The sequence below is a fragment of the Ovis canadensis genome, chromosome 20 (genome assembly GCF_042477335.2).
Source record: "Ovis canadensis isolate MfBH-ARS-UI-01 breed Bighorn chromosome 20, ARS-UI_OviCan_v2, whole genome shotgun sequence".
Taxonomy (NCBI): domain Eukaryota; kingdom Metazoa; phylum Chordata; class Mammalia; order Artiodactyla; family Bovidae; genus Ovis; species Ovis canadensis.
Window position 1 is genome coordinate 42,724,247 of NC_091264.1, and position 24,591 is coordinate 42,748,837.

The 24,591-nt window shown below is 47.5% G+C and overlaps 3 protein-coding genes across 11 annotated transcripts in view; 1 reads left to right on the plus strand and 2 right to left on the minus strand.

Moving 5' to 3' along the window:
* Positions 1 to 24,591, plus strand: part of PPP1R10 (protein phosphatase 1 regulatory subunit 10) — a 37,439-nt gene that overhangs the window by 827 nt on the left and 12,021 nt on the right. The window contains exons 1-2 of one of the 2 annotated variants that reach the window (XM_069563557.1): positions 20,279 to 20,317; positions 20,543 to 21,069. The gene's annotated coding sequence lies outside the window, so the exon portion shown is untranslated. Of the gene's footprint in view, positions 1 to 20,278; positions 20,318 to 20,542; positions 21,070 to 24,591 lie in introns of those variants that run through there. The other variant, XM_069563558.1, reaches the window with a different exon arrangement.
* ATAT1 (alpha tubulin acetyltransferase 1) lies at positions 85 to 12,936 on the minus strand. Of its 8 annotated transcripts, none has more exons than XM_069563563.1 (13): positions 12,784 to 12,936; positions 12,260 to 12,320; positions 12,056 to 12,147; positions 11,871 to 11,931; positions 11,379 to 11,492; positions 11,113 to 11,214; positions 5,949 to 5,994; positions 5,761 to 5,829; positions 4,117 to 4,188; positions 3,704 to 3,947; positions 931 to 1,010; positions 797 to 839; positions 85 to 448 (listed from the first exon to the last, which is right to left on the minus strand). In XM_069563563.1, the coding sequence occupies exons 1-13, from the start codon at positions 12,888 to 12,890 to the stop codon at positions 274 to 276; spliced, it is 1,266 nt and encodes a 421-aa protein (XP_069419664.1). In that variant the 5' UTR covers positions 12,891 to 12,936; the 3' UTR covers positions 85 to 273. The 8 variants fall into 8 exon arrangements, with proteins under 8 accessions (XP_069419664.1, XP_069419665.1, XP_069419667.1 ...); XM_069563564.1 differs by having other exon boundaries at positions 12,493 to 12,923; XM_069563566.1 differs by having other exon boundaries at positions 85 to 110; positions 797 to 1,010; positions 12,784 to 12,926.
* Positions 13,411 to 19,942, minus strand: MRPS18B (mitochondrial ribosomal protein S18B). The gene is made up of 7 exons (XM_069563573.1): positions 19,586 to 19,942; positions 18,158 to 18,266; positions 17,789 to 17,886; positions 17,593 to 17,661; positions 16,075 to 16,141; positions 14,551 to 14,610; positions 13,411 to 13,971 (listed from the first exon to the last, which is right to left on the minus strand). The coding sequence occupies exons 1-7, from the start codon at positions 19,661 to 19,663 to the stop codon at positions 13,676 to 13,678; spliced, it is 777 nt and encodes a 258-aa protein (XP_069419674.1). The 5' UTR covers positions 19,664 to 19,942; the 3' UTR covers positions 13,411 to 13,675.

Sequence of the window (24,591 nt, forward strand, 5' to 3'; positions counted from 1 at the left end):
TCTCACCTGTACGCTTGCACAAAAGTGGGCGCTGGTGGGTGAGAAGTGGGACTGAAATAACGACATCCGCAGTTCTCAGTAACGTTCGTGGTAAAAAATACTTTATTGCTCTGGTTAAAAATAAGATACAAATGACTTGGCACTGATTTAAAAAAAAGCCTGTAGAATGAATAAATGAATGAATGAATACATCCACGGTGAGGGCAAGCTTTAACTAGGTCCTGTGTGAGATAGAAATAATAATGACTTTGAAGGTGTGAGAGGGGGCTGCGGTCACCAAGGCCTGGTGCTGCGACGTTCATGCAAGTTCCGAATGAACCTGGCGTTGAACATGTCCCCACCCATTGTCCAAGCCTGGGCTGGTGGAACCTGGGCCTGTGGAGGAACTGTGTGCATAGGTTCCTCCCCAGACCCATGCTGGGACAAGACCTGCTCCTCAATGGCACACCTAGTAGGTGGGAGGGAGATGGAGAGTGGGTTACACGGGTACTAAAGTGAGGATTAAGAGCACAGCTTCTTCAAGGTCTGTCAGGCTCTCGGACAAATGATGGGGTATGAGGCAGGAACCATTGGTGCTATGTCCAAACCTGAAACCCCACAGAGTGGCGCCAAAGGGAAGCACCAGAGTTGAACCTATGGGGAAAGAGGCTTTTAGGTTGTTAGGTGGAAGGCTCTGTGGGAGGAGCTGGTGTCCAGTTCAGAGAGTGAGATTTAGGAGGAGGAAGCAGCTGAGAGTGATGTTAGAAGAGGGGTCAGAGGTGGTGAGAGGCTGGCAGGGAAGGGGCTCAGACCTCACCTATTCTCTGTTTCCTGTTCCCCCTGCTTCAGTTCTTGGTTGCCTGTGGAAATACCAGGCATGTATATGGGAAGGCTGTAGTAGGTAGTGAATATGGCCTACTTGATTTGAGGGTAAGGAGATGAGTAACTTACCTGTATTGGGACATGAGGAATTCAACCGCCCATGGCGGCTATAGCTGCAGCTTTGGGCTACCAGCCCTGGGGGCGTCCCGCTGTAGAAGAAATGTGAAATGATGGGGAAGAGGCTACAGGATGAAAGATGAGTGGGTATGGAGGAATCAGGGAAGAAGAATAAAAGAACAGCACAGGAACAGAGAGGGGGTAGTTATTATTCCTATGGGGTTTAATACAAGTTGTGCCCGAGAGAAGGGAAGGGAGAGCATTGTGTACCCCAAGGTTTTCTGGAGCAATCCTGATTTGCTGCTTTATTATTTCTAGCTGAGGCAATGTGTTAACTGTAAGGTTAAATGTGATTGAAATCATGTTATAAAAAGATTCAGGGGAATTCCCTGGTGGTCCAGTGGTTAGGACTCTGTGCTTCCCTTGCGAGGGGAACAGGTTCCATTCCTGGCTGGGACATTAAGATCCCACAAGCTACACAGTGCAGCCAGAAACAAAAAATGGATTCACATAAAGGCAAAAAAAATTTGCTGAACCAGGTGCTCTGATGTTTTGAGTTGGAAAACACGGTTACCTTAATTATGGGATACCTTAGCCAGAGGGGAAGAGGGAGTGGCAAAGCTGAATTTAGGAAAAGGATTGCCTAGAGAAAGAGATCCAAGGGTTTAGAGAAGAATTATCCAAGAAACAATTAGGGGATTGTCATCAGAAGGCAATTAATTGGCTCCTAGAGATGTTAGTAAATCTTAATATCTCAGCAAGGGCTGGCCTGGGGTAAACAGTAGGAGTTACTACAGAGAGACTAGAGGTTTCTGGAAAGAATGGAGGAATAGATACAGAAGCCTATATGGAGGGATCCAGTGACTACATTGGAGGAGACAGAATCTGCAGGAGAAAATCCAGCAGTGAAGATGGGGACAGGCAGACACCAGATCCTGCGAGCGGAGCTCTAAGCCTCCTTGCTGGAAGATCTGCAGATCTGAGAGGTGAAGAAGAGGGCCAGAAGTCCTGAGAGACCAGGAAAATACAGGGTGACGCACAAACGAGGCTGAGACCTTAAGGTTTGTCTGGGTTTTTTTTTTTTTTTCATTGAAAATGTCCATTTAAAAAACACAAAAGAGTTCACGCTTTATTCAGACAACACTGAGAGGGAGAAGAAAAAGGAGGAGTGAGTCAGAAAAGAGGGAGATCCTGCTCCCAAGGATTTGGGGGAACACATTAGGGGTACCTGAACTAGCACACATCCAGAGGGTAGGGAGGGAAGGATTTCTATAGCCTGGGTATGGAGCAGGGGAGGATTCTTGCTATGGAGGAAAGAAGAGAGGAAGGCCAGAGGAAGAGTTCCCCCATCATCATCAAGACAATCTCACAAGACAGGAATCTATCAGCATATCTAGCTACCGGGGAGGGATGGATGTGAGAGGGTATTCCAGGAGCTAATAGAGCCTTGAGACTCAGGCTTAGCTTCTGAAACTTGGCTAAGAGTGATCCTAGGGTGTTGGCTGGGATCTACTGCCAAGAAACAGACTCCTTCAGAGGACCTGGACCTGCGGAGGTGGTAGTGTCTATAGAAGCGTGGTGAGTCTAGAGTCCCACAGCAGACATCAGCTCAGGGGTCCTGACAGATTAACACATACACGAAACATGTGGAGATTAAGAGTTTGGCAATGTTGAGTGGATCCCGTGGGGAGCTGGTAAGTCCCTGTCCTACCTGACCGGACTGCTACGAAGCAGAGTTCGTTCAGTGGCTGGCATCAGCAGGCTGATAGGGTAGCTGCAGCCGGTAGCACAAAGCAGTATTAGAGCTACCAGCAGACAGTGCAGAGGGACTACAGGAATTATTCCATGGACAAGACTCTTTTAGAAAGGTTTCCCTGGCAGAGGAGGCCTTTGGACCTTCCGTGATGTTCTAGAATCTGACAGCAAGCAAGAGTGTGCTTCTCTGGATAATTAGTATGAGCTGCCCAACCAAGAGGCCTGGCAGCAAATCAGGCTGTCTGTGGGAGTGTTCAGAGCCCAAGTTAGGAGAGAAGGGCTGCTTTCTGTTGTAAGAAAAGCTATGAAGTGTTAGGCTACCTGGGACCCTGACCACCCAGTTGTCCAAGAAAGGGGTAAAGGGAATCCTACGGGTTCTTGTCAAGTTCCCCTAGATGCTGGGGGATGCAATGGGAGATTGGGTCTGGGGTTCTCAGGGAGAAGGGTCTCCACCCTCGCCAGGTCTCCCAGGGAGGGGAGGGGGTTAGCAGTCTGTCAGTATCGACTCTCATCAGAGCGGGGAAGGGAACTGGGGAAGGATGTTATGGACAGGAGAGGGGGAGAGGGAAAATGGAGGGGAGAGAAAAACAGAAAGAGAAGTCAGAGGTGAAGAGAAAGCTGGGGAGAGAAATAAAGGAGAGGCCCAGTCCCTGCCTGCTGGGGTGGGCTCCCGCCACACAAGGCACTGAGCCGGGGCCAGTGGCTCCCTAGGCTGTGTCAGAGACCCTGCCCCCTCCCAGCAAGTGTTAAACCACAATTTCCCAACCCCCCCACCAGTGGGTCTGCGTTCTTCCTAACCTTCCTCTAGGCACTAGCATCCCTAGGCTCCCCCTAAGTCCTATTCTGCTCCTTAACTGTAATTTATTTCCAGACCATTTCCACACATATCTTCCAGTATATTCTCAAAACATCTTAGGAGTCTCCAATCCTCCTGTCCCATTGCTTCATGTCTGATTTACACTGCCCTCTGCCATTTCTAACTGCCCTGTCTGACAGTCCTGAGGCTCCCTAACTCTCCAGCTCCTGTTACCTGGTGCGGCGCCGCTGGGCAGGGCTGCCCCCGGGGTCAGTAGCAAGCAGAAGGCGGGCGGTGGGGTGGGGGGGGCAGAGGCGCAGGGAACGCAGCAGCTCCTGCTCTGGCACAAAGGGGCGGAGGGGGCCCCGTTCTGGTGAGTTTCCCAGGCTGCTGGAGCGAGGGGGTGGGTGGGCTGGAGGAGTCGCACGGCGAGGGGCCCTGTTCAGGGGCCACGGAGGCTCCACAGCTACCTTCAGAACTGGGGGGAGGGAGAAAACAGAGCAAGACAGAGAAAGAAGGAAAAGGACAGGGAAGGGAGTCGTGAGAGCAAAGATCAGGGAAGGAAAAAGAGAAGTCAGAGCCTTAAGAGAGAACAAATCCTTCCCCTGGGTTGAGGCCCCCCAGGCCCAGATCCCCTGCCGTCTTACATTCTCGGTCACTAGAGGAGTATGGCTTTATGTCTCCCTCTGCTCGCTTGGGTGGCAGCTTCCTTGCTGGAGCTGGGAGTGGAGAGGACACAGGTGAGGTGAGCGTGGGGAGACGTACTGTGCACCCTCCTCCCGGCCACTACCCCTGCGACCCCAAACCTCTGGTCCCTGACACCACAGTTCCTCCTGGGCAAGGAGACGTCAGCTCCGCCGCGGAAGCAGCTCTGTGGCAGTGCCATCACACCAGAAGGGAATTCGGGGGGAAGGCTGGAGCATTTTGAGGAGAGCCAGAAGGAGTAGGCCGAATGCAGAGTTGGGGGAAAGATCCAGGGGAGACTCTGGGGCCTGGGAGGTACAGGAGAAAGGCGGCCAAGGGAGGCGAGCTCTTACTGTCAGTGGGCGCTGTCAGGCCCCCCTGGGATTCGGGGGCAGAGCAATGGTCCCAGCCGGGCCAACGAGGACCCCAGGTCCCTCTAGATGAGATGGACAAAGCCCTTGGTTAATCAGGAATTGCTGTGGAGAGGTTAGGGGAAGTTGGGGTGGGGCAGAACCTCTCCTTCCAGGGCAAAGATAGGAAGAAATTTACATTTTATTAGGAGGGGGAAAAAAAGGATGAGGAAACAACACAGGTATCTGGAAAGGAGCTACCAGAGAAAGTAAATGGGAGGCTAACAGACTGTCCAAGCTCAGCCTCCCACCTCCTCTCTTCTCTACTTGCCCCTCCCTTTCCCTCTCAAGAGGTTCTTTCTCCATCATGTGTGGCAAAGGAGACTGCCCAGTGGATCCAGTTAAGCTTTAGGGTCCCCTCCCCTGTAGACCTGGTCTTCACTGTCCTTGTTGGCTCTCTCCTCATAGCCTTTGGTCAGTAGGAGCTGGATGAAGGGGAGGTCTTGGAAATCAAAGCCAGTCACAGATATGAGCTGCCTCTCCCTGCCTGATACTGGTGGATGCTAGTCACTGGGGACACTGTTGTCTGGGTGGTGGTTACTCTGTTTCCCGGCCACAGAGGAGGTGAGAACTAGCCACAGAGCAGCTCCTTCAGAAAGGGGGCCCTTCTGTGCAGGTGTGTACCGCACAGCCAGCAGAAGGCTACACCCCTCCGCCTTGAGAAGGAAGAAAAAAGGGTAGGACTCAGCCTGGCACGCAGCATGTGTGTGGATGAGGATGGAATGAGGAACCTGGCAACATTTCAGTACCTCCTAGGCTAGGTTTCTCCACTGTTTGGTTGGAAGTGTTACAAATTCTGAGTGTTACCTTCAAGAACTAGTATTTAAGCTTTGGACCATTCGTGTCACTATTCTATGACTGGAAGCGGAAGGGGAGACTGCACTTGCCTGTCGCTCACTGGCTGACAGAGCCTGAGGGGTTTAAGAAGGAATATGACTTTTGGCCTATTTTGATGGGCCTGCAGCAGCAAGAGGCTCCATCAATGCCTACGGTCAAACAGGCTCCCAGTGAGTTTGCTTATTAAAAGTCTTGCCAGGTATAAAATACACTGAGCTCCCATGGATAATGTCTGTTGGAGACTTGGGTTGCTTTAGAATTCTCTCAAATTGCCCACAGATCACACACTGAGCTCCTGGTGGCCTCCAGGGTGACTAGCCATCACAGCACTACAGATCCACCCATTCAGTGCAGCTTTACCAGCGGGCATAGGATCGAGCGCGGCAGCACGAGAGTGTCGAGTTGCCCTCAGGGAGGTAGCAGGGGGCCCTGTGAGGAAGGAAGCGGCGGTGCCCCTCAGTGAGGGGGCCAGGGGGGACCAAGAATTCACCTCTTTCCTTCCCCTCACCCCGACTGCTTGACCAACACACACAGGTGAGAAAACTTACGATGCTGATGGGCAAAGAAGCCTTCGAAGATCACAAAGTTGTTCACCTGTAAGAAGAAACGAGAGAAATAATAGTTGTCCATTCAGCTACTCAGCACATACTTGAGTATAGAACCCTGAGCTAGAAAAACCACAGCAGGAACAAAAGCCAGCTTTCCTGTCCTTGTTGAGAGACTCAGTCAGAATTTCAGGACCTGACAAGCTGACCCTAAAGCTGGACTGCAGAGGACCTCAAATAGCCAAAATAATCTTCAGGATTAACAAAGGAATAATACTTTGGGGAGGACTCACACTTCCTAAGTTCAAAGCTTACTCCAAAGCTATGGTAGTCAAAACAGTGGTAGAAACACAGGATAGACAAACAGACCCTTGGAATGAACAGAGTCCAGAAACAGTCAACTGATTTTCAATAAAAGTGAAAGACCTTTCAAAAGGGAAAGTATAGCCTCTTCAACAACTGGTGTTTGGACAACTGAATATCTACATGGAAGATACTGAATTTGGATCAAAAAATAACTACAAATGGATTAAAGGGGGTTCCCTGGTGGTCCAGTGGTTAAGACACTGCACTTCCACTTTAGGGGGCATGGGTTCGATCCTTGGTTAGGGAAGTTCTGTGTGCCAAAGAAAAGAAAAGTGTGTGGCCAAAGAAAGAAAAAGAAAACAGAAGAAGAAAAAAATGGATCAAAGACCTAAATGTAAGAGCTAACACTATGAAGCTCTTAGAAGGAAAATCTTGATTACTTCGGACATTGTTTAAGAAATAAATGGTGTATTTCTTAAATGGGACATTGATTTCCTATTAAGAAAATGAAACCCCATAAACAGGAGGAAATATTTGCAAATCATATCTAATAAGGGTGTTGTGTCTAGAACATAAGGAACTCTTCCAACCCATGAACAAACAGGCAACAAACACAATTTAAAAAGGGGCATAGGACTTGAACATTTCTCAGAGAAGACATGCAAATGGCCAGCAGGCACTTGAAAAGATGCTCAACATCATTAGTCAAAAGGGAAACGCAAATCAAAGCCACAAAGAGAAACTTCACAGCCATTATTATGGCTATTATAAAAAAAAATAACACATTTTGGTGAGGATGTCAAGGCACTAGAGCTACCATGCATTGCTGATGGGGATGTAAAATGCTGCATTCACTGTGGAAAAAGTTTCTCAGTTCCTGAAAAAGTTAAACACTGGATTAACCACATGACCCAGGAATTCTACTGTTACATACTCTTAGGTATATACCCAAGAAAACTAGAAATATACATGCTTGGAGGCATGGCTGGCCCAAAGCTAAGTAGCTACACAGGGGAGAACTGGGACTCAAACCCCAGACTCCTGATTCTAGCTGAGGCATGTCGGTCAGGAATACAGTGTAGTCATCAGAGTGGGCTATGGGTTCAAATTCAAACTCTAACATTAGCTGTGCACACTTGGTCAAGTCCCTAATCTACATAAACCCAAAATGGGGTCAATAAGAACTACCTCAAAGAAATGTACAAGGATCAACAGAGATAATGCAATGTAGATACCACACAGAGCTCATGAAACATTAGTTGTTATACTATCTATCTATCTATCTATCTATCTATCTGTCTGTCTGTCTGTCTGTCTGTCTATATCTATACACTCCATTGGAGAAGGAAATGGCAACCCACTCCAGTATTCTTGCCTAGAGAATCCTGTGGGCTGCCATCTATGGGGTCACACAGAGTCGGACATGACTGAAGCGACTTAACATGCATACACTCTACAGTGCCCTGCTCTTACATGTTACTTGGGTAATACATTTGATGCCAGATACTGATACTATGTTCCTTCTGTTGCTCTCTGCTGCCTCTTAATGGAGAAATGATGTCCTGCACGTTCTAAGCAGACCCTGTCTATCTCCTGCCTTGACCCTGCTGTAATGTCTACCATGACATTATTCTCCTCCAACAAGCATATGCCCAGCACTCCAGCCAAACAAAAAACTGCTTGCAGTGCCCTGAAAAGTATATTAATACCTCTCTGACTTTGCTCATGTTTCTTCCTGCATGAAAAGCACTTTAGCCTGTCCACTTCTGTCCCCCTGACAAACACTTTTCAAGATTAAGTCAAGTCTTCCTTTACCCAAGTAAGCACTCACTTTATGCTTCCTCTGTAAGCACATGAATGAATCACATTACAATGGATTAACTGTCTGTGCTCCTATGCAAGGCTCGCTTGTCAACCCAATCCCAAGCCCACTCAGCAACACTGCCTCAGCAGATCTCTTGATTTTCTCAGTTCTTCCCACTTTCTCTGACATCATCAAATTTTGAGTCATTCTTATGCTGTTTGTTCTTATGCAGCTAAGAAGAATCAACTCTTTTGATCCACAGCCCTCTTGAGCTCTTGCTCTATCTCTGTTGACCTTAAACCAGGATTTAAGAGTTACCTATTCTTGCTGTCTCCAGTACTGAGCTTCTTAATCTCTTAAACCAGGGGTCCCCAGCCCCTGGGCCACACAGCAGGTCCATGGCCTGCTAGGAACCCAGCCACATATCAGGTGAGCGGTGGCAGGCGAGCCGAAGCTTCATCTGTGTTTATACTACTCTTCATTGCTCCCATTACTGCCAGAGCTCCGCCTCCTGTGAGATCAGCGGCAGCATAATCAATGTAACGCGTATGAAAAATCCCGAAACCACTCCCCCCTTCCCCCACCTCCACTGGGTCCATGCAAAAATTATCTTCCACGAAGCCAGTCCCTGGTGCCAAAAAGGTTGAGGACCGCTGTGACCTAAACTCACTTCATCCAGGCTTCCACCCACCACTGAGCTGAAACTGCCTGTCAAGATCACCAGTGGCCTCAAGCAGCTAAATCCAATGGTCACTTCTCAGACCTCTTCTTACCTCATGGATCAGCAGCATCTCACTCAGTAGGCTATTCCTTCTTTCTGCAAACAGTTTCTTCACTGGCCTTCCAGGTCACTTCTAATTTTGCATCTACTCCGCTAGTCACTTTTGGGCTACATTTGCTGCTACTTCTCCTCCCAGACTTTCCAAGAGTGCCTGAGGGCTCAAGTTCTTGGATCGGTAACTCACTCCATGGTGATTCTCATCCTGTCTCGCTGCTTTCAAGTATCCTACAGGTGCTGAAAACTCTCCACCTGAAACCTCTTCTCCCAACACTATGGGAGCAACCAACTGTGTACTGAACCTGAACTCACCACAGACATCTCCAGTTAACCTATTCAAGGTGGACTCCTACTATTTCCCCCCTCCAAAGCTGCTCTTCCTTCCATCTCAGTTGACGCAATTTCATCCTTCCAAGTGCTCAGGCCAACAACTTTGGGATCACCCTTAACTCCCTCTCTTTTTTCTCCACAATCAATCAAGAAACCTTATGTGCTTTAACTTCAGAATACCTAAAATCTGACCACTCCTTCCCACCTCCACTGCCACCATCTTGGTCTGAGCCACCACCATTTATCATCAGGATTGTTGCTTCTTAATCTGCTTGCACTTTCACTTCTCTACTGCACATTCTCAACAAGCAAAGTGCTCTGGTTTAAAGTACATCCCATTAGGGACTTCCCTGGAGTCCAGTAACTAAGATTCCACATTCCCAGGGCAGGGGGCCTGGGTTCAATTCCTGGTAGGGAGCTAGATCCCATGTGCCACAAATAAAAGACCCCGGATGCCACAGCTAAAGACCCCACATCCTTGACGGAGACCCAGCACAGCCAAATGAATATTAAAGTAAGTCCTATCATATTCCCCCTCTGCTCAAACCCCTATGATGGCTCTCCTTTTTTCACTAAGAGTAAAAGCCAAAGTTTTTGCAATAACCTACAGGGCCCCGTGTCCTTCCTTCCCTGTTACTGCTCTTATCTCTTCTACAACACTCCCCACTCACTCACACTGCTCTAGCCACACCAGCCAAATTTATAGGCCCACTCCACCTCATGGCCTTCACACTATTTCCTCTGTGTGGGATGCTCCCCCTCCAGGTATTAATGGCTCATAGTCTCACCTCTTTAAGTTACTGCTCAAGTGACACTTTCTCAGTGAGGCCTTTCCTGCTTATCCCATTTAAACTTGCAATTCCACACATTCCCATCCTCACCAGGGCATTCCCACACCTTCTTACTTGCTCTTGTTTTCCTAGAGTGCTTATCGACAAGAGTATCTACTTATTTATTATGTCTGTCTCCCCAACTAGAATATAAGCTCTGTAAGAACCGAGACTTTTTTCTGTTTTATTGAATGAAGTATTCCTAAATCCCAGAATATTGCTGGGTGCTCAATAAATATATGCTGAATGGACAGACAGTATTAGCAACATTATATTGCATCTACTTACAAACCACCTTCCCCCCAAATAAACCAAATCTCTCTGGAGACAGGGAATGTACATTATTCTGAGCCCTTACTAAATTAAATCTTTTTTCTTTTTTAGGCTATCTCTTTATTTTTTTTTATATGTATAACCTTTTTTTGTTTGTTTTTTCTTTTTTTTTTTTAGTTTTTTATTTTTTTAATTTTAAAATCTTTAATTCTTACATGTGTTCCCAAACATGAACCCCCCTCCCACCTCCCTAAATTAAATCTTGATTGACTAAGTAATGGCCTATGTGAAAATGAAGAGATGAAAATGAACTGACTTATGTTTGGGGTATAAACATGCTTTTAGGTGTACTCAACAGTCCAGGATGAAGAACAAAAATAGATGAGATGATAATGAAACAGCTCCAGGATGAGAGATGGTATCCCCCGATCCCGCCCCTGAACTTAGCTGTATAAAGGAAGTCCTATACAATGGGGCAGAGAAGGCAATGGCACCCCACTCCAGTACTCTTGCCTGGAAAATCCCATGGGCAGAGGAGCCTGGTAGGCTGCAGTCCATGGGGTCGCTAAGAGTCGGGCACGACTGAGCGACTGCATTTTCACTTTTCACTTTCATGCATTGGAGAAAGAAATGGCAACCCACTCCAGTGTTCTTGCCTGGAGAATCCCAGGGACGGTGGGCTGCCGTCTATGGGGTCGCACAGAGTCGGACACGACTGAAGCGACTTAGCAGCAGCATACAATGGGGAGTAGGGACTGCTTGGAAGGTCCCTCTTCTTTGCCCCCCAAAGACTAGGTAAATTGAGTGGGAACGCTCAGTAGGGATCTATTCTCTGAAACTTCTAACCTGTGGGACAGTGGTCTCCAGGTTGTAGTGTTTATTCAGGAACTTTAGCAGCTTCTGGGAGGGTCTGTCAATGGCCAGTTGGTGTGGTTCAACTCGCTCCTTCTGCAGGGAATAAGAGACTGAGGGTAGGAGAAGGTGTGGGGAAAGCAGGCCAACAGGAATCCTGGGAAGGATATGGGAACATGGTGGGGGTGGGAGGATGGGAGGCAGGGCCTCTGGGAGGACTGAAGGCCTCTGGGAAGAGCTGGCAAAGAGATAAGCAATACCTGCAACATATGCTGGAAGAGTTCTCGTCCGTGGCCGTGGCGTTGAAGTGACTCATGGATGTAAAAGTCCAAGATGCAAAGCGGTTCTACCTCATTGTGAGCCTCACGATCATCCTAGGAGGTAAAAGAACAACAAAGATTTTCTAGGGACTTCTCTGGCGGTCCAGTGGTTAAGAATCCGATTTCTAATGCAGGGGACGCAGGTTTCATCCCCAGTCAGGGAACTAGGATCCTACATGCTGCAGGGCAACTAAGCCCATGCAACACAACTCTGTTCTAGAGCTATAAGAAAAGCCCATGCCCCACAAATAGTAGAAGCCCCTGCATTGCAACAAAAAGCATGCACCTCAATGAAGATCCAGAGCAGCCAATACTAATTTTTAACTTAAAAAGATCTTCTAGGACTCAAACATTACTTCCACCTTCCAACCTCCAGCGCTTCTGTTCTCAGGAGCCAAGGCATATGGATTTTCAGTCTCCAATGACACTCACCAGTACAAAGAGTTTCTTATATCCAACTTTAAGAAAGCCAACAATGGCTCCTTTTCCAGCCCTGTAGGATGAAGAAAATAACAAGCTATAGTGAGCACCTATTTGGAAGAGGTAGAATCAAAACAGGGAAAGGGGCTGGAGGAGGAAGGAATTAAGCACAGGATGGAAGAGCACTTGACACTCACGGTCGAGCTGAAGTATCTTTGAGTATATACATAACGTGGCGATTACTCTGCATCCTGGATGCACTGGTTATGGGAGCAGGAAGATGCTGGGCCTGCCAGGAATTTTAAGACACACTTTCCACAAGTCCCTTCCAAAGGACCCCTGCCTCCCTTACCAGCTGTCCCCAGAGGCCTCCCCTTTACCATATGTAGACTCCCCAGTACCTTAGCAGAGGCCTTGCCCAGCTCATCTACAATGGTCATAATTTGTTGCTGCAGATCAACACTACAGAAAGAGAGATGAAGAGTCAGATAGTCACTGAGTTAAAGGGTTCTGGGCAATCACTCCCTGGGAACTTAGGCCATAAACCCAGGTCAGTACTTCACGCCCTCCCTCTATCTTGGAGTCTTCCAATCCGATTTCCCACCCTACTCTGAAACCCAAACTTTTGCCACACCTCCTTTCAGGGTGGTACACTCCCTTCTCCATTAAAATTACTGTGGGGAAGCAGGAAGGGCAGGTCAACCATATCCTTCGGTTGCGACCATGCATTGGGCCAAGCGGTGAAAGGTGGTAGATTCAAGCCCCGATCAACCCCACAAGGTCTAGGGTCAAAGGTCACCAAAAAGGCGAGCCTGGACATCAAAAGGAGCGGTCACTAGTCAACGCGAGAAGGGGGCGTGGTGCCTGGACCAGGTTCCAAGTGGAACCGGGAGAGAAGGGCCGTAGGGAAGATTTGAGATGTCACCGGGCCGGCGTTGTGGTTCCGGGTCGGCGGGCCGGGGGCCTTAGGTGCTGGTCCAGCACCGTGATCCGCTCCGGGAGCAGCGCATCCACATCGAACGGGAACTCCATGGCCCATTGTGCGCGGTCGGACCCGCCCCGCGCGACGTCACTTCCGCCCCTCCCACCGCAATCTGTATTTCCCCTGCCATGCCTGCAGGTCCCCAGGGGACCGCCCCTCCCCGCGCTCCCCTCCTCCACCACCCGCTTGTATCGCAGCAGCTGGCCCCGGAGACCCCAATCTTCTTGCCAGACCAGCTGTCACTTAGCAACAGCACTCAGCTCATCCTCACCTCCCACGGCAGCGGGCGCCATAGCAACCCATTTTTGGGGCCTAGTGTCTCATTCTCCAAACCTTTCAGCCCCTCAGTGAACAGCTGGGAATAGTGAGAAGACTGTGCTTCCGGCATAGGGGGCCACAAGTGATCAAGAGAGAATGGTACAACTGCTCATTTCAAGTGGCTTCTGGTCCCAAGAGCCCACCGGCAGGGTTGGCTCAAACCTGACCACCCCTCTCCCCACAGCAGCACCCACTGCCCAATCCCTCAGCAACCCCAACCCCCACCATAGCATTCATTCATTTGAAATTCAGTCCAGAGACAGGATACAGCTTTATTGTGGGAAAATGCAGCTGGCACAAGTCTGAAATAGTAACTGAATGTGTAACCCATCTATTTACAACAGCAGGGACTGAGGTTTCCCATACAAATCTGTACCACCTTCCCTCAGCCTCATGTGTATTCATCCCTTTCACCAACAATCTCTGGTGATTGAGCTTGCTACTGGCCACAAAGTAGGCACACCTCTTCAGGATGAGTGTTGTGTAGGAGACCCGCCGGTCCCGTCCCAGTCTACACCTACAGAGCACTCTGGGGGCCCGCCTGCTCAGTGGAGGTGGCTTCAGTGGGGGCCGTGAGCGGCACCTTGGGCATCGACTCAGGTGGAGGGCCACTTTCTTCTCGAAGATGGCCCTGGTAGAGCCGGCGAAGGCGGGACAGCTCTCTCTCTGGTGGCTGTTTCCAGCTGTACCATGGATACCAGGGGTCACCAGAAACCAGACTGGGGGCTGGTGGAGTAGCACTCACAGCTCCATGAGATGTACTGAAGTCAAGGTCCCGAGGTTCAACTTGGGGAATGTGGTAACTGAGGAGACCTAGGGGGTTAAAAATAAGAGAGAAAGCCAGGAGAGAGGAAAGGGGTAATTCAGATTAACAAAGGTAATAAGGAAAATCACCTATAAAAGGAGGAAGGGACCAATCAGAGCCACTGGGTACATTTATGCATGTGGTGTGCCACCCAAAGGCTACTGGCCAAGGGGGCAAGTGTGGGCTGATGTGCTGCCTGGGCTCTTGCCTGCCAAGCTGTGCAGTCCTGTGCCAGGGTGAGGAAGCTGCATCTGCCCTAACAGAGGGCTACCTCTTCCTAACTTGTGTAAAAGTGTCATGGAGCCCAGGGTCAAAAATTTATACAAAGCTCTTAAGATCTAGCCATGGCACTGGGACCAAGTTACAAAATAAGAAGGCAGAGAAAGAACAAAGGGACAGGGCAATGACAGGTAAGAGACTCAGGAGAGGAAACTAAAGGACAGTGGAATGATGAAAGGAGAGACTCTTAAGAAGAACATGTTGGGTGCTACTTCTCAGATAGCTGGGAGGATTTATATCCACTCTCCAGCCCTAAGTCACTATCCTTATGCCTAAGAAAACTGCCCTGTGCCCCTTCTCATGCTCACCATGATCCCTGGCTTTCTGGATAGCCTGGGTCAACTTCTTGTGTTGCTTCATACAGACCCCTGTGGGGAGAAAAAAGGTAACTCACAGGTCATTTGATATAAGGCACAGTAAATAACACACCTGTTTCCTTATGGTGATTGAGGGCTAGTTACGGAAGACCAGCTCTACCTAATGACCCCATTCCCCTGACCTCTCCATGAGCCTCGGTTTCCCCTTCTGCTCAGTGGCAAGAATGTTCTCTGAGAACCAGGATGAAGACTTAGGAGGGTCTGGCCAGTACAGAGAAGCCATCTAATGGTAAAGGCTTCAAGACAGGGAGCAGAACACCATTCAAAAGGCAAGTGTGCTGGGACTTCCCTGGTGGTCCAGTGGCTAAGACTCCCACTCCCAATGCGGGGGACCTGGGTTCAATCCCTGTTCAGGGAACTAGATCCCACATGCCAAAACTAAGAGTCTGCATGCTGCAACTATAGATCCCACGTGCCACAACTAGAAGTTCAAGGATCCTGTGTGCCACATCTAAGACCTGGCGCAACCCAATGAATAAATAAAAATAAATATTAAAAAGAAAAGGAAAGTGTGGTTAAAGGGCTGACTTGGACAATCCACCCAGAAAGAGTCAATAAAGGAAGAAAGGATTTCAGATCTGGGGAAGATTATCTGAGAAAGCGGCAAAATAGTTCCGTCAGCCTTTTACAGCTTGACTATAAAATTCTTCTTAAAATTCCCTGGGAATTTCCTGGGGCTCTAGTGGTTAAGGCTCCTTGTTCTCACTGCTGAGGGCTTGGGTTTGACCCTTGGTCAGAGAACTAAAATCCCACAAGCTGCACGTGCAGCCCAAAGGAAAAAAAAACCAACTTCTTGAAAAACCAAACTCCACTGACCAGGCTATCACCCTCTAAAAGGGAGGATTCTGATTATTCTTTGCAAATTTATCTTGCTTTGGAACAGAGGTTGGCAAACTGCTTCTGTACAGGGCCATACACCAGAGGCACTGTGGCATATATTTTAGGCATATATTATCATCTGTCTCAGCTCAATTCTGCCATTGCAGACTGGAAGCAGTTGTAAACAGTATGAAAATAAATGGACATGAGAGTGAGCTCATGTGGCCTGTGGTTGTAGTTAGGGAATAAACAGACGTAATCTTGAATTGCTGAGTTTACACCAAATTTGGGAAATCTAACTGAACTGTCAATCACATTAAAGAACAGTCAATTTATGAGAAAGCCTTCCAGAAATGTGAAGAGACCCTAGAGAAAAGAAACAATCAGCACCATTTATCTTTTAAGAGCTCCATTTAGATAGTTTGCTTATATCAGTACTCATCTGGATCTTTTGTCCACGTGTAATTTATTCAGCATATGACTATTCCCATTAGATCAAGATTTCCAAAAGGTTCCATCCCACTTTTTATGCCATTAGTAGGAGCCATCAAAGAAATACCTGTTGTCTGTCTTAATAAATATAAGAGGTGCTGTAAGAAAAAGCTATTCTGGTGGTGATGGGGATGATGGGCTCACCTGTATACGGAGCATGGAAGATGATACCCGTGTGGGCACAGACAAACTGTTTCAAGAGCTTCACGTTCTGTAGAGAAAAGTGGTGGAAAAACAAAGAGAGAGGAAAGGGAAGTCAGCAAAATGGTTAGAGGTTAATCACCATGTCCCAGTTTCAGCCCCATCCCTTTACTGAACACATTTTCTTGCAAACTTTTCCTCTTTCCTGGCCTCTTAACCATTTCACAGGCACATCCTACATTCTGTCACTGAGACTCACAAAGAATTCTCTTTTGCAGGGGTCAGGTTCAAAAGTCAGCTCTTCATGCAACAAATTAGGGACAGCGGGGTGGCAAACCCTTGAAATCACCCAGAAAATGCAGTATGTGTTATATGTTTGTAAGTGACTAATTTATATGAAGGTATATTATATGTAATGTATATATTTGTAAAGATCAATTTTAAAGATTTAATAGTTAGAATGACTCCCAGCCAGCAATTAATCACAGGTGATGAGACTCCCAAAGGAAAAGCAGATATACTGGCAGAGTGCAATGGCAGGCGGTCTCATCTGCCCTGTTCCATCTGTAACCTTTCTCTCTCCCTTAGTCATGTAACTTCTTATAAATTGTATCAAATGATTACAGCCTTTTTTGGTAACTAGTAATACACAGCTGAAATTGACAAGTATCTCCTTGACTCCTCTACAACCTGTATTAGAAAAAGCCTGGAAGCAATCAGATACTTGCCTCTGCTGACTGACATATGAATGCCCTCCAACTTCCCTGATGACCAGCCAGTTTCTGCTCTACCATCTTCTAATACTGCAAATGCAGAAGGGCACATTTCCACTGTCATCTTTATAGTTTCTGAATCCTTCAAGAAACAAGTCCTCTCCTCCTCACAATGAAGGTTTTGTTTTTTTTTAATAACTAGATTAGACACTGTTTCGTGTATCTGCCCTCCCGGCCCAAGTCTTAACATGCAATCAAACATCAATGACAACAAAATAAAGAAAATCTCAGGAAAAAACTAGTCCAATCTATCTGGAAGTAACTGATTGATACAAATGAAACTTTGGGCATTTCCCTCTCATTAGAAGTGAGCATTTCTCTTGCCGATTTAGACTGTAAACTTCATAAGTAAGAGATGAATCTTTTATATATAACCCACAGTAGAAGGCAAAAGTCTGGAAGGAGGGACTTCTCTGGTGGTCCAGTGGTTAAGAATCTACCTTCCGAAGAAGGGGACTAGGGTTTAATCTAAGATACCACATGCCTCGGGGCAACTAAGTCCATTTGTCTCCAGTAGAGAGACGCCCTCGCCACAGTGAAGAGCCCATGTGCTGCCGCTAAGACCCAACACAGCCATCAGTAAGTAAATACTAAAAGCTGAAAAGAGTAACGTTTTCACATTGCCAGAAAGTCAATGCAAAATGGATTGTAGGGGCCCAGGATATGAAGAATGGGGCACCTAAGGTAATCTCTTTTAGTACTGCAAAGAGGCTTTAAGTTTTTATACTGAAGACAAAATTCTCCTTACCCTAAAGTCGACATGCAGCTTCTGATCCCGGCAGATGGGGCAGGGGTTCCCAGCAACTTTATTTCCACGCTGTAGAGAAAAGTAACAGGCAGGTGAAGACGTTCAAAGCCCTGTCAGAGAACGTACTGCTGCCTCTGTCACTATGGCCTTCAGCCCCACTCCACATCCCATCCATGTGCCATCCTCAGAAACTCACGATACACATCTTTCGAGTCCGCTGTGGGGGTATTCCACCTTTGTGGTTTCGACGGTAGTCAGCCCAGACAGGGCGAGAACCATAGCGGTTGTGGTATTCTGAAATGAAAAGACCATACAAGCTACTCCTGGGTGATGGTGGTGAGCTGTCTCTGTCCACTTATTTCAGACCTCACTTGACGCGCCTCTTGTCCATTTAGAGGTACCTTCTAGGGACTTCCCTGGTGGTCTAGGCAAGTGGTTAAGATCATGCATTCCCAATGCAGGGGGCCTGGGTTGGATTGCTGGTCAGGGAACTAGATCCCACATGCTGCAGCCACGACCTGGCACAGCCAAATAAGTAATAAATATTAAAAAAATAAACAAGTACCTTCCGAGTCCAGGTATTTCCAGGGTTCATCCTCATAAGGGGAAACAGGAATTGGGGGCAGAGAATCATCCTCAGGGGGGGCTTTGGTGCAAAGAGTCTGGAGGGGAACCTATAAAAGAAGGGGCAGAGAGAAAATGAGACAAGAGTTCAAGGACACAACATGATTGGTTTATTAAACTTACACCGTCAGCAACAGAGGGGAACCTATTAAAGGAGGGGCAGAGCAGAAATGGTTGGATGGCATCACCAACTCAATGGATATAGGTTTGAGCAAGCTCCAGGAGACAGTGAAGGAGAGCGAAGCGAAGCCTGGTGTGCTACAGTCCATGGTGTCGCAGAGTCAGACACAACTGAACGACTGAACAACAGAGGGAAAACGAGACACTGAGTTCAAGCACAAGAACTGACTGGTTTATTAAATCTACACCATCAACAACCGGTATCCCTGCCTCCAGCTGGATCTTGCAAGAAAAGGTAACATTAGAAGATAACTAGGATAGGTGACTGGGAAGCAAATGTATTTGAAAATACAACTCAAAAACCTGGCACACATAAGGTTTCTGTGCTTCCTGAGATGAACTCAGTGTAATGGAGAAAAAAGGGAGAATGTCTATCTTCTTGGAGTCAAGATGTGTGCTACGAAAAGGATGTAAAGGACAGGTGAGTCTCCCAACTCAACTGAATCCTGAATCACTGAGTTGCCCGGTCTTATAAAAAGTTGATGGTCAACATTCCATATGGCAGAACAAACGTGAGTCCTAACGCTATGTCCCAAGCTACCAAGTCTATAATTAACTCTGTGGTAGCCCCTCTCATCACTCTTCAGTCTCACTTTAGGGAGTGGCAGATGGGCAAGCCTTCCAATATCACGCTGCCCCATCAAGAATCTCCAGGGTGGTGAGTACGTGTGACTGAGGGGAAACCTCCATCCAAAGTAGTTATGCTCCCATGTATGCTTTAGGAAGAAACTGATTTAGTGAGATAAAGAGCCGAGAAACTGGTCCCCTGGTCGTGAGAATGTATTCTGGCTTTATTGAGCGATAGCCGGGCTGGTAGTAGTTAGTGTCCCTCAAAACCCAACGACACCCTTGGGCATCAAAGATTTAGACACCACCATACAGTTAACAATTGGTTTGTGTTTGGCCAAGGGGTCCACATTCCATCGCCTAAATATCCGGCCGAGATGGAAAGCTGGGAAGAGAATGACATCCAACCCTGGCTCTTTACCCTTGTCTCGAGATTAGAAAACGCGCTGTGCTGAGGAATGAGAGGGGAAGGGGGAGGATGGGGGAAGCAGAGCGTTTCCTTGACAGCCAATGTACAAGCACTTGGGAAGCTCTCCGCTCCAGGATCCCTGGCAGTGGAGCGACGACCTAGAGAAAGTACAACCAAATCTGAGGTTGTACAAAATGTGCCCCAAGGAGTTACCTGAACTCCGTAGGCACCTCTGAAGGGCGAAATGTTAGGAAGGCGCCTCAGCAACACGTTCAATATGGAGGCAGCCATCTTGACGTACCCGCAAACCAGGCAAGTCCGCAAACGAGACTGCGCATGTTCCAGGAACCAGAGTAGGGTGGGGCCAAGGACGACCCCGCAGTGCGGAAGGCGGACGCGCGTCTGCGTCAGGACGGAAGCGTGAGGGGCGGGCGTAGGGAGAGGGCAATTTCAACTGCGTCACAATCGAATTCGGCCTTAAAATTGCGTTTTTGCTGGACCAGTCACTATGACTTTTCACTCTCATTCTTAGAGTCTGTGTTTTAAGCAATTTTGAAGTCGCTTTTGACCCTGATCCTTTCATTGCGCATGCGCCGGGCCGATTCTACCAACCCTTGTTGAGAAATGTTCTCGAGGGCGGAAGTGGTGGAAGCAGAGGAAAGGGAGGTACTAGGCTGCTTGGTCACGCGCACGCGTTAGGGCCCCCACCCCCAACCAAGGAAGGAGGCGGAAGAAGGTGCCCGGGGGAAGGGGCTGAGCGAAGGTTAAGGCCGGATATCCAATCAGCTGGTGAGTGGTTTACCTGGTTGACCAATGAATTCACGCCTCGCGCAAATTGTCTCGCGAAGGGGGCGTTTCACTAGCACGTTTGGGCGCGTTGGGCGGTGTCCTCGTATAAAAGACTCCGCCCGAGCGGGCAGCCGCCATTCTGGGGTTCGTTTAGAGGTAAGTGTTGCTATTTTGTCGGTTGGTGGGTAAAATTTTGCTCGGAGAGTTGGCCTGGGGAACGGGTCAAACGCGGGCTGAGTTGAGAGCCATGATTCGTATTAAGCGGCTGTATTCGGGGTGGGACATGGAAGTGTTTGGGGACAACAAAAATGGTACTTTTGGGTGTTTTAATAGCAGCCCGTACTGATTACATCTTTCTCCCTTGTGTTCCTTTTATCCCAGGTTTGAATTTTCTCGGAGAAAGACAGGCCGGCCACCAGGAGAAAAGAAACAAGCCGCAGCAACATCTAAGCCCTTGAAAGGATCCAGAGAGAGGGGGGAAAGGGAAAAGAGCAGCCACCAGCCCAACCACTTGTGTCTTCTGCCCCTTCCCACCTATCTTGCCCACCCCACCAGCCCACGCTGCCTGGGACTTGAAATCTGTGGCCGAAGGACCGTCACCACATAACTTCAAAAATAATCAACCACCCACCCTTCCCAAACTCACCCAAGTCCACTCATCCAGCGTTTACTTTTTTTTAATCCACTCAGAACTTTTTTTCTACGACCCCCCTCCCTAAATGGAGTTGGGTGGGGGGGAAATGAATACTGAGTTGGCCTTTATTTTTTCTAAAGAGATTTTTTGATCCAATGAGGCCCCCCAAATAATTGAGTTTTGGGTCCTGGTTGGTTGTTTAATTTTTTTCTCCAAAATTTTAATCCCCTCCCCCCCTGAGCCCGAGGTGCTGACGTCGCAAAAAAATTGGATAGTAAGTGTCGAATTTTCAAAAACCAGCCTTGCAACAAGAAATCAACGTTTCCCGTTGTGAAACCAAAAATAATGAGAGGAAGAAATGAGACCATAGAACAAATAGAGAACTGGAGAAGGACCGATCCGGTCACTTAATCTCCATTAAAAAGGGCCGTTGGGTCTAAAACAGTGTTCTCTCTCCCTTAACCACCTACCTCTTCCCTGCTCTGCCGCAGGCAAGGAGAGGGTGGAGGGAGGGCCTGCGAGTTAGGATTTTGATGGTTAACCCTTGGTAATCCAGCCAATTTCCAGACTGCCAAAGCTATAAGTGTTTGCTTTTTATAAGGAGGAATGGTTACCTTCCTCTCGTTAGCAGTCTTCAAAAGGGTTAATGAGCTCACATACAAAAGATGGTGGATCTTGTGGCCCAGAAGTCCCACTTCTTTGTGTGTGAGACAAGCAGGGCGCTTTTCAATTTGCCAGATTAATAAGCAATCTGTACATAAAGATTGCAGGGTAAGGAGATGGGCGGAGAGAAGTAATAGTTGGGTATCTTTTAAAATGATTGTTAACTCCTCTCAATTTTAATGTAATATGCTTGGGGTATATTTGTGTGGTTAATTTAGGTGGCAATCTAGGAATAAAGATTGCAAGACACTTAATTCAGGGCAAAATATAATCTTAGTGCCAATACATACTAGATTGATAGCTGGGGAGGTAAAGAATGTTTTGTAATTGTTGCAGATTGCATAGGTTATTTAAAAGAAAAAGTAACATTTTAACTTGATACTTTCTGGTCGGGGGAATACAGTTAGAGGGTGGAAAGGTTGGGGGAATGTGGAATTCAGGAGTATTAATTTTACAAGCCATTTAGTGCAATTGAATGCTATCTAAAAGATTTGTGTCGTTAAAAGGAATTTTTTTTTCTTCCCTGCTTCAATATGGCGACTTTCTTTGTCCTTTGTCTTCCAAGCGGCGTCGCAGGTTGTGTCTTGACCCATTTTTCTCCTGTCCTCCCACCTCAACCCTATTTGTTGAGAGGGGTCCAAGTCCTCCCCCCCCCCGTTTCCCTTTATAGGGAAGATGCTGGGGGGGGGGGCGGTGGGTGGTCGTTAGTAGCAAGTTGAACCTCAATTGCAAATTCAGTTCCTCCCCGCAGAAAATTGTTCTTTTAAATACTTTAATTGCCTGTATTCTCACAAAGCTCTTATTGATTCAAAATAGGTCAGACTATTCAGGATGGACTGCTTTTTTCTTTTTTGTTTTTTACTAAAAAAGTGGTTTTTTTAAATGTAAAGAGCTACCGGCGGAGCCTGGATAGCTTTAAGTTTGAGTCTTCTCCATTACAAAATGGCGTCCCAGCTTCTTTGTTTTTCCTTCCCCGTTTGCCATCTAGAGCTTAGGGCCGCCCTAGAAACTTGGTCAAGGGGGAGGAGCCGCCCTGAAAGGTGATGTAATCAGCTTTCTTCCTCCTTTCTCCACCCTCTCGAAACCCCGCCCCCGAGCAGATGCCTTCGGGATTCCTCATGCACGCTGCTGCTAGACGGGAAAAGCCATTTTCCTTATGTTCCTTAACCTTCTGTAACCATTATCTTAAAAGGAAAAAAAGCTTGTCGCAATTAGATCTTGAAGCTGTCTCCTTGGGCAGCTCTAGTTTTTGTATATAAGGATCCCGAGCCTGTTGCTTTTATTTTCACCCTCTCTCATCACTACTGCTTGGAAGTTTTTCCCTGCTTTAGTTGCCTGGGGTGGAAACCCAAACAGCTGTATTTTAGGACTGGAAGCTTTAGCGGGGGTGTGAGTGTGTGTTGGGGGATCCTGGGGGAAGACACAAAGATGGTGAAACTAACAGGAGTAAACAGCTGGGGCCTGATGACCCTGAAATGTGCCGTTTGTGCTCAGGACTGAGTCCGTCCTTGGGCCTCCTGCGTGTGGTCGATTTGTATAATGGAAATCGGGGGGAGAGTGGGTCCTTCAGGACTGATTTCTAAATGGCCCTTATTCCCGCCTTGGGTCTGGGGGTGAGCTCTTTGTGTTCAGTGCTGTCCCAGTTCTCCAGTTGCTTAGCTCCTTCCTGTACACTGGTACTAAGATGAGAAGTGAATCTTTAGGAAAGGAGGCGGCAGGTGTAAGCTCAAGGCAGGGGGATTCAAGCTACGGTTTCTGGTAAGCAAAACCTTTCTGGTATTACATTTCACAATCTTCATTTCTTTTTTCCAAAGAGCCACCCTTTTTTGAATTTCTTTTTCCTTCCCCTCTAAAATTCCTTAAAAACAGTGGGAAAATGATGTCCTCGTTTTTCAGCTTGTGCGGTGCTGTAGCATTAGGTGCATGTTTGAAAACCATGCCCGAGTTGAGGGTGGTATTAAGGGTCTTGTCCCTTTCTTACCTTTCTTCCTCTCAAGTTTTTCCAAGTCAAATCTTAATCAGACTCTACATACAGTTTTCATTTTTTGAAGTCCTTCCCTGAAGCTGTGAAGGGTCTAGGCAGAATTGGAAAGCAATTTTGTACAACTGCTTTGTGCTGACTTGGTGAGACTATAGGGCTAATGTTTTGGGTATGGATTCTCAATGACTCAACGTCTGGATTGGTGGGAGGGACTCTTCCACATGTCCTATTGACCACAAGTTTTTTATCTTTTAAGCAGTTTGCCATGTGCCTCTGCAGCATACCTACCTTGGGAGCTGAACATTCTACCCACTGGGGTTCCTGATCTCTAGTGAGCAGGGGACTATAATAAAGAAGATCTGCCTTAACGTGGGAGATGGGAAAAAGTTCTTCTAGGGGACCCACATCCATCCTGAGAACGTCGGACAACCTGATCATTAGAGTTTGTGGCCAGAGTTCTCTCCTGGGACCCTGTTCTGTGGGTTGGGAAGTGAATTTACACTTTTATTGAAAAGGCTTTGGAGTAGGGCAGGGGCTACCAGGTTTCCAGAATGATTTTGAAGGGGAGGGACTTTCTACTTGAGAGGTGCAACCTTGCGAATCACCTGAGACATAATTTAGTTCACTGTGGAGACAGACTAGGAAATGCATCAGATGCCTTAGGAAGCAGGGAATGTAAGCTACAAAGCCCTTCATTTCCAGAAGTGCTGAGGCCTCTTAAGTTGAACTTGGACTCCCTCCTTTGAATAGTGATTTTAAATTTGCATAGAATTTTTGTCCTGAACCAATTCAGTTCTGATTCATTGGCGATGGATATGGAGTAACTTTGCACCTTATTTGATAACTCTTCAGTAAAATTTATTTTGGAGGCAGGAGTTGGTGTCACTTCTGGACATAATTTTATCTCTGGTAAGAAAGGTAGAACATTGCCCAGTGCCTTGTGTCTGCATGTCTCTGCCAGCAACATTCTCTGAAAGGAGAGCCCAGGTTTAGGACAAAGTAGAGATGATGCCAGAGGTTGCTTGCCCGCCACCCTCCTATATGTTCTGCCTTCAAGGAAATCAAAACATATCATGCCCTGGATTATTTTTGTTGCCAGAAAACTTCCTTAAGCTTTCCTTCCGGGATCTTGATATGTTGTGGCACATGGTC